The 10,000-nt window shown below is 35.9% G+C and overlaps 1 protein-coding gene across 1 annotated transcript in view; it reads right to left on the bottom strand.

Moving 5' to 3' along the window:
* LOC137659537 (ionotropic receptor 93a-like) overlaps positions 1–6,581 on the bottom strand; it is a 6,602-nt gene extending 21 nt beyond the window's left edge. The window contains exons 1-6 of the mRNA XM_068394404.1: positions 6,498–6,581; positions 4,426–4,662; positions 2,418–2,656; positions 1,853–1,990; positions 867–1,053; positions 1–249 (exon numbers count right to left, since the gene is read on the bottom strand). The exon at positions 1–249 is cut by the window's left edge and continues 21 nt beyond it. Coding sequence (XP_068250505.1) covers positions 1–249; positions 867–1,053; positions 1,853–1,990; positions 2,418–2,656; positions 4,426–4,662; positions 6,498–6,566 — 1,119 coding nt within the window. The 5' untranslated portion in view covers positions 6,567–6,581. The remainder of the gene's footprint in view (positions 250–866; positions 1,054–1,852; positions 1,991–2,417; positions 2,657–4,425; positions 4,663–6,497) is intronic.
* Positions 6,582–10,000: the final 3,419 nt, after the last annotated feature.

The following is a 10,000-nucleotide window of genomic DNA, read 5'->3' as shown; positions in this document are numbered from 1 at the left end:
GTACATGACCGTCTCGATAGCGAACACCAATCCAGCAACGGCGAGCCCCAGCAGAAGTAGAAACAGAGGACCTTGCATATGGACGATAGTCAAGGCCTGACTGGCGCTCCCTTTGTCGTCATCCGCTTCTTTCTCCTCGTTGTTGTTCGTCTCTGTCTCTTCCTCCAACTGGTGAAGACGTTTCTTCTTTCGGCTGATGCGTCGGGCTTCCTCGACCACCATGTCGCCCCATTTGTCGATCAAACCTGCCTGAAGAAAAGACAATACTCGTGAGAAGATTTTTCGTTTGAATGATGTAGTTACACTTTTTCTTTTTATTATCATGCCACGGGCTGAATGATTGCAAGAGCCCGTGCTTGTCCCCAAGGGCCAGGCAATCTTCAACAACAACATTATCATCATTATAATGGATGACAGAGGGACTGGGGTTCAAATCCCGCTCAAACTCTATAGTTTCTTGTAGTGTCTGCAACCTTACCATCTTTGTGAGTTATAGAAAGGGGATTTGGGGGAGCCTATAGGCGTATCTTTTTAGTCATCAGCAACTACTGCCTGTCCCTCCCTGGTCCTAGCTTGGGTAGAGAGGGGGCTTAGGCACTGATTATATGCAAATATGGTCAGTCTCCAGGGCATTGTCCTACAAGCTAGGGCAATGTCACTGTGCCTTGCGTGTGCCATTCATGAGTGGTCTTTAAGCTGATGATGAGTAAATTAATAGTCTTGAATGGGAAATTGAAAAAATAAAGTACTACAATCCTCTTATCCTTCAAAATTTCACTGGCAAAATGAATAAAAAAAGAGAGGGATATGTTAGCACACAACAGCCATCTAATCTTATAACAAAATCAGCATAAATAGTGACTGACCTCATTAAAAGCTTGGATGCACCTGTCTACCACAGGTTTGAAAGGGGCGTCCCTGATGACGGGCCAGGCGGAGTACCCAGGCCAGACATTCTGGCGGGCAACGTACAGGCGGCTGGCCGCCCGCAGAGGAGTGAAATGGCGGGCAATCATGAGCTCCATGAAACGTCTTTCGTACATGTATGCTGAGCTGATAACAAAAGAAAAACGTTTCGTGTTAGTGAACATATCTATTAATAAACTGTGTTTTGAAAGAAGAGAAAATATAGTCCGGTATGTTTTACCAAAAGAGAATTGAAAAGAAAGTACAATATTTTGTTACTTCCTTGAAAGAGAATAAAATTAGATGAATGGTTGGTTTAGGCCTGAACCATGGCGTTATACAACTGATGTATTATTATTATTATTATTATTATTATTATTATTATTATTATTATTAGGTAAGCTACAAAATCTCCAACAGGGAAAATAGCCCAGTGAGCAAAGGAAATAGGGAAATAAATAAACTATACTGTATAAGAAGTAAGGAAAAATTGGAATGAAATATCTTAAGAAAAGTAACAACATTAAAACAGACCTTTCATATAAAAACGGTAATAAGAGACTTATGTCAGCCTGTTCACCATAAAAACATTTGCTGCAAGTTTGAACCTTAAGACGTTCTACCGATTCAACTACTCGATTGGGAAAATCATTCCACAACTTGATCAAAGCTGGAATAAAACTTCTAGAATACTGTGTATCATCTACTTAGGTAATATATTATTATGAATAAACAAATTTGTCTTGAATATTGTTAGCAAAAAGTACCACAGTATCTTTCTCGCCAATTCATAATACAGCTTTTAGAAATATCTTTATGAAATGGAACACGACGAACTGACAGAGACAGACAACATTATCAATTAAAACGTCATTTCATGCATTAATTAGTTAAGTTTTCTATCCCCAGATCTTTAGGTAATTTCCAAATAATGCCAAGGACTCACTTGGAAGTCTCGGCCAGTCCCAGCCCTTCCTTGAAGGAGTCGACGAAGGTCACCCTTTCGCTCAGAGTTCGAAACTCGCTGGAGGGCGATTGCTTGAAGCCGTTGTAGAAGTCAACAGCGTCTGGGGGCATTGCTACCCTGAAGAAGAGGGAGATATGTTCAGTGTCTCTCTCTCTCTCTCTCTCTCTCTCTCTCTCTTAGGATGCCAGATAACTCCTAATCAATCAAATCAAATCAAATCTCTCTGTGATGCTTTTTTAAGCTTATGTTCAGTTTTATAGTAAAATTAATGGTATTGGGTTTCAGTTCTAGTTTTATCAGAATAGATACCCACCAGAACGTCAGCCGGGCAAGCCCAATCACCCACTGTGGCGACCAACCACAGCAGTGACCTCCCCAGTAAACAGTTTAAACTCACGCCATGCGAATACTAGCCGGGAGGCTAGGATTTAACGAAATTACATCTGGCAAGTTGCAGTAAACAATGACATTATAAATCCTAAAAAACAAGATTAAAAGATTACTTACAAAATAACAAATAAACTAGATGAAAGGAACAGCTTACTTCGCGTTCTTCGCTAGCAGCTGCGGGAGTGTCTCGGCCCTGGGCGGGTATTTGGGTATGGTCAAGAAAGCGGTGAGGTTTCCCCTGTAAGCCGTGCCCAAGATGAAGGCGAACACTAACCACGCGCCCACCAGAAGCCTGCCAGAATTCCTCTCGGGTATGTGGCCGGAGAAGTTCTGGGCGAGTAAGCTCCCTGTCACTTGGAGGATAGTCCTCGAGGGGCGTCTCTTGTTGGTGATCTGAAAAGGGCGGGGAATGTAGTGGGGTACGAGTTTGGGTTTCCTAGGTACGTGTGAAGTACGTGTTTTAAGGTGGGGATCCTTTCATTGTACAGCTTTGTGAATGGAGGGTAATGTGTGTACGTGCTAAGGGCAATAAGCCTCCTTGTGTATATATGTGAGATTTGAGTGCAAATGAGTTGGTATTTTTATAACACTCTCTCTCTCTCTCTCTCTCTCTCTCTCTCTCTCTCTCTCTCTCTAGATGAAATTACAAATTTCAAATACAAGAGAAAACAACAAAAGCAACAGCAAAGAAAATATAAAAATGTAAACAGAGAAAAGACGGTATCCTATACACAGTGATTCTTAGCAGACACAGAAATAACAATAAAAAAAGGAACTTTGAGTATAAAAAAATAAAAAAATACTTTCTTTCGCTTTCTCTCGTAATTAAAACAACCGCTTGCAAAGCAACGCAACTTCTAAATAAATAAGCACAAACAAACTCCAACCATGATTCATCAAACATGAAATTTGATTAGAAGACGTAATTATTATCAAGTATTGGTCATACTAAAATGACACATGGATTTCTAACGTGACACCTGAAGCAGTTCCTAGATGCAGTGAGTGTGACATATTATAACCATACGACATATTTTTTTGCGATTGTAAAGTTTTTAATAGAGATATTTATGTTCTGACAGAATTTTTTTTTTTAACATTTTACAATACAGAAGTTCTCTGTTTTTACGATTCTAACCCTTTTTTAAGAAACATAGGTTTTATCAATAAGATTTAAATATATATATATATATATATATATATATATATATATATGTATATATATATATATATATATATATATACACACATACACACACACATATATATATATATATATATGTATATATATATATATATATATATATATATATATATATATATATATATATATATATATCACTGACTTTTATATATGAATTTATTTTAATCTTTTTTATATATTTATTCTATATTCTATTATTATCTTTTATATGAAATTTCTTTTTATCCTGTAATTTATATTTATTTACCTCAAATTTTATTATCATATTTATTATAAATATTTTTCCCCCCCAAATTTAATCGGGCCAGCTCTGAAAGAGTCAAGTTTAACTCATTGATCTTGTTACCCTATTTCCTTTTCATAATAAATAATAATCATCATTATTATTAATGAAGCTACGACCCTAAAAGGAAAAGCAAAATGCCTCAATAGAGAAAGCTGCTAAGTGTGGAAAAGATATGTCGAAGCAAAAAAATAGTAAACTAATTTTGTTCAGTGGCCACTTTCCTCTTGGGAAGGGTAGAAGAGACTCTTTAGCCACGGTAAGCAACTCGTCTAGGAGAAGGACACTCCAAAATCAAACCATTGTTCTCTAGTCTTGGGCAGTGTCATGGCCTCTGTACCATGGTCTTCCACTGTCTTGGGTTAGAGTTCTCTTGCTTGAGGGTACACTTGAGCACTCTATTCTATCTTATTTCTCTTCCTCTTGTTTGGTTAAAGTTTTTATAGTTTATAAAGTAGATATTTATTCTAATGTTGTTACTGGTCTTAAAATGTTTTATTTTTCCTTGTTTTCGTTCCTCACTGGGCTATTTTCCCTGTTGGAGCCCCTGAGCTTGTAGCATTCTGCTTTTCCAAGGTTCTAGCTTTGTCATTAATAATAATAATAATAATAATAATAATAATAATAATAAAAATGATAATAATAATAACAATAATAAAAAGCATCGATTCATACCAGGATGAAAACGGCTGGCATAACGATCATCATGGCTAGGATGGAAGCCCAGACGTCATCCTTCAGGGGATAGTAGAGGCTTTGCCAGCGGGGCTTCAGGATAGGCTTGGCCATACTGAAGGTCAATGTGGCCGGTTCGATGGGCACCGTGAAGTCGAGCTCCTTCAGGAGGTGGGGCATGATGGCTAGCTTCATCGGGGACATGAAAGAAACGCGTTCCTTCACGAGTTGGATGACCTGAAATAGGCGACGAAGAGAGAAGGGTTTAGATGGAATTGCTTCCAGAATTTCATAGATTTTCAATCGTTTCACTTCTGTATTTTTATATGTTTTCTGTTTTTTCACTTCTACATGTTTCTATATTTTCTGTCTTTTCGCTTCTATATGTTTATATAATTTCCGTTTTATCACTTCTATATGTTTATTTATTTTCTATCTTTTCGCTTCTATATTTTTTTTTGTAGCGCTTTCTTACACTTTTATATTTTTATATATATTCCATCTTTTCACTTCTATATTTTCATATATTTTCTATCTTTTCTCTTCTGTATTTTTATATATTATCTATCTTTACGCTTCTATATTTTATATATTTTCTATATTTTTTTAATATTCAAGGCCAATTCGTTCCACAACAGTAGTTATTATTAAACTGCCACCGGCGACTAGCTATTTCAACATTAAGAGCATTCATTCGTCAGAAAACCTCCTTTTCCTTTTATTCTGTTGTTTTAGCTTCGATTACTACTCTGGCTGTTTAATAACTTTTTTTATTGTAATTGTCATATATATTTTTAGTTTACCTTCGAACTACTATAAGACTTTTTCATTCTTAACCTGAAAAGGCAATTTAAAAAAAAGTGCGAAAGTTCCTATGTATTTAAAATGCAGAAAATTATGTGCCTGAGAATTTTTTATAGCAATTAATACTAATTCTAGCCAAGCTACAACCCAGAAACCAAGTGCTGAAAGGGAATAACAAATAAACCATATATAAGTAGTGAATAAAATAAATGTTGATCAGTAACAACGTCAGAATAGACCAGCAAAACCTTAAAATGAAACTTATGTGAACCTGTCCAACAGAAAAGAATTTTGTTTTGATCTTATTGATCAGCCAATAAATTATTTGAGATCAATGAAGAAATCTGTAGGACGTAACTTAGACACTGCCATGTTCGGGAAATTAGATAACTTTAGTAAATCATTTTTAGTGAGGTAGATTTGCACCGACTCGCAGTGGTGCCCTTTTAGCTCGGAGAAGTGTCCTGGTCTCTGATTGGCTGGACAAGATAATTCTAACAAATCAGATAGTAGGAAACTTATCCGAGCTAAAAGGGCACCGCTGCGAGTCAGTGCAAATGCGCCGCATTAAAAGAAATTGAGTATAGTTCATTCATTTCCAGTGGGATTAATTTTAATATGGAAATGAAAAGTAAGATTTCCACACCAATGACTAAATATTCTGAATAAATAAAGGTCAGGAACTTTCCTATGCGTTTTCTAAGGACAATTAAAGTTCAGATTTATTAAGCAGACTACAATGCAGGAAATATCTCAAATGTATTATGATTTTTGTAAGATGTAATCCAAATAATAAAATGTGAATATCTCCATGAACTATGTGACATAACAAATCACCTAAGAGAAGGACACTCCAAAATCAAACCATTGTTCTCTAGTTTTGGGTAGTGTCATAGCCTCTGTACCATGGTCTTCCACTGCCTTGGGTTAGAGTTCACTTGCTTGAGGGTACACTCGGACACATTATTCTATCTTATTTCTCTTCCTCTTGTTTTGTTAAAGTTTTTATAGTTTATATAGGAGATACTTATTTGTATGTTGTTACTGTTCTTAAAATATTTTTTTCCTTGTTTCCTTTCTTCACCGGGCTATTTTTCCTGTTGGAGCCCCTGGGCTTATAGCATCCTGCTTTTCCAGCTAGGGTTGTAGCTTACTAATTAATAATGATAATATTATGACCTAAGGAAAAGATTGGAGCAGATTAAAAAAAGTTATTATCATAAATAAACAAAAGATTAAGCAATTAAAGATGCCAGTTTACTACACACCTCCTCCCAGGATTTCGTAGGAATGAACTTGATGGAGAAATTAAGAAACTGGCTCATTGTCTCCAGCATGATGTAGTCTCTCCCTGTGTAGTTGCTGTTGCCATTGTCCTTCGAACCGTCTAGGACCTCGGGCTCTTCCCTAACCATGAAGTAGGGCATGAAGGGCCACACAGTCATTCCTACCTCAGCGCCGAAGAAACTACGAAAGGGAAGAGATATAGACAACAGAGGAAGAGAGGTGGACTTTGCATCCCTTCTTTCATCAAATTCGAAAAAAGGAAAGCATATTTAGTTAATGTATGTATATTTCTTTAGATAACTCTTTGAGTTGTAACTAGATTTTGTTCTAAGGCTTTAGTAAGGCTCTATGTTTCCGTTGCATAAGTTAATATTGGTAGAACCATCTCATTAAATACTTTTATTTTTAGAGAAAGTGACATTGTAATTTTCATAATTTCATTTTGTATACCAAATATTCTCCAACCCATGCTTATCCTTAGTGATGAGAATAATAAGAAGAGCCAGAAAAAGAGCAACGGATACGAGAGAAAACTAAAGTCGAGATATTCTAACGACATGTACGAAAAAGAAATGGACATGGGCAGGACATATAATGAGACTGACAGATAATAGATGGGCATTAAGAAGAACAGAAGGGGTCCTTAGAGATTGTAAAAGAAGCAGGGGAAGGAAGAGAACACGATGGATTGACGAACTATGGAAGTTTGCGGGTGTGGACTGGGACTGGCATAGAAAGACCATAAACAGACACAAGTGAAAGGACATTACTGAGGCTTTCGTTCTGCAGTGGACTAGTAACGGCTGATGATGATGATGAGGATGATGATGATGATGATGATATTTCACTTGGTTGAAATAAATATGTACAGTTCACAAGTTCCTGAAAAATAGTAAACTTCTATTGGCAAAGATGGACCGTTTCGTATAGTAAAGTGTACCAGAACTCGTGAGAACTATGTATTAGTTGCTATGAATTCCCCACCTTTTTTCATAGCATATTGATAGATTTGAACCTCACACTTTCTGGGCCATGCAGGTTCGGAGCTTAACGAGGGGAAAACTCTCATTCCCATTTTTGAGTCAAGGCTTTCAGTGGAAAGTTTTTTTTTTCTTTTAGATATGAGGCAATGTAAATTCAAAAGCATTATAAACGAACACAATCAGATATATATATATATATATATATATATATATATATATATATATATATATATATTCTTTTTTAAAAGAAATATGAGGCAGTGTAGATCTAAAAACATTATACACGAACACACACACACACACACACACACACACACACACACATATATATATATATATATATATATATATATATATATATGTATATATATATATATATATATATATATATATATATATATATATACACAGTATATATCAATTATATATGAGTTAATGTAGATTTAAAAGCATTATGTTACACACACGTATATATATATATATATATATATATATATATATATATATATATATATATATATGTATATATATATATATACATATATATGTATATATATATATATATGCTCACGGTACTAAATCGGTCTACAGTAAATAAAAATTCCAAGAATTTCAGCGATTTCTAAATGTATTACTCAAAATTAAATAAAGTTAATATTATTGATTGAAATTCTCTCCCAATTAATTAGTCAACTACAGTGAAGTATCATCTGTTAAATCATTGGCTATTTCTACATCAATTCAGGTCTTAATCAACAAATGAATACTCAATTACTTTTGGTATTTCTGAGGATAAAGTTGGAGACTCGAGATCAACGTCAGACGCTCCATTTGCGACCATCTTCCAATGCGGACCATTTGGCCTTCTCCATTGTTACCGTAGGGCAGGTAGCTATAAACTCCACCCCTGAAACAGGATAAGTGCATAGATGAACAAATGTATATGAATAGACAACTTCTTCTTCTTCTTTTCCTTTGTATGCATCTGTTCCCACTTTTATGTGGGGTCGATGTTTCTGGCCAGCGTTCTCCATCTACCTCTGTCCCACACTTCATCACCCGTGAAATAATAGTTCTGAGACCTTTTCTCTTTACACAAAGCAGCAGAGCTGGTTTTGTGTACATTCATCTAAAATATATCTGTGCGTCTGTATTAAACATTGATGTTGTCTATATATGAATAGACAACATCAATGATTCATACAGACGCACAGACACATTCTAGATAAATGTACACAAAATCAGCTTTTCTGCTTTGGGTAAAGAGAAAAGGTCTCAGAACTATTATTTCATGACTTTCAACCAACCATCCCATGATATGCTGGGACAGAAAAATACAGTTTCATAATTTCATTACATACAATTATTTATATCTTATTTCTTTTGGAAGCTGGCGGTAAATTTCAGCAACCGACATCACTGAAACTAATCGTGATTGGTGAAAGCATGTGCATCAACCAATCATGATCAAGAGTGGAACTTAGTATGAAACTAATCGTGATTGGTGAAAGCATGTGCATCAGCCAATCATGACCAAGAGTGGAACTTTAATACTATGAAACTAATTGTGATTGGTGGAAGCATGTGCTTCAGCCAATCATGATCAAGACTGAAACTTCCATAGTATCGGCTGCAGATATTTACCGCCAATAAAGGTAAAAGAAAAACTTATTACAGTGGTATACCTTGCACTATCAGATTTATCGTCGAAGTTAAGAATCATTGTATTAGCCATAGAGAAAACCCAGTTGGATTCCAATAGAGACTTGAGGTTATGCCGAGGGAGTTTTGTAACAGCAAGGACCTTCGTCTCCCACAGAAGGAGACGTCCTTCGTCCACGGACCGGGAGAGCTCGGCAAGGAAGGACGGCTCTTCGCTGATCATAATCAGGCTAATGCAAGGGGACATCTGTCGAAGCTAAGAGAATAGATAAATAAATCCTTTATTTGAGTTGAAAGTTTAAACTAAAAATCATGGTTGACAGTATCTTGTGGGCAATTCAATATTTTATCGTAAACTTGGAAAGATATTTTCTATTATATGGTTTTACTCAATTTCATCATCGATTTTTTTTTTTTGATTTTTGGAATGACTGATAAACCTCACGGTGTTCCAGAAAGTTAAATAAAATAGGGGTTTATGTATGATGACGACCGTGGCCCTTAACTCCCCGATTTTCAATTTCATATCTAAGAATATGGCAGTCTAAGGGGTGGGGGGTGGGGGTGGTCGTAAGGGGCATTAGGCCCTATTAGGCAATTAGGTAAGGACATGGCTTGTAGGTTAGGTTAGGTGGGAAAGTTAAGGGAACTAAAATGAATAATTAAAAAACTAAAAATACTAGTTTACATGGAGCACAAAAGTGAAAACCATATCACGTTTTCCTGTCCATCGTTATACAAAGGCCCAAAATATTTTTTTGGGTGGGGGGGGGGAATCGAAACATGAAATCAAACCCACAGTAGATATTGGTGGAAGGATGTAATAGCCTACATATAAT

This window comes from Palaemon carinicauda, chromosome 20 (genome assembly GCF_036898095.1).
Source record: "Palaemon carinicauda isolate YSFRI2023 chromosome 20, ASM3689809v2, whole genome shotgun sequence".
Taxonomy (NCBI): Eukaryota; Metazoa; Arthropoda; class Malacostraca; order Decapoda; family Palaemonidae; genus Palaemon; species Palaemon carinicauda.
Note: the sequence above shows the minus strand (reverse complement) of the source record. Positions and strands in the feature narration are given on the sequence as shown.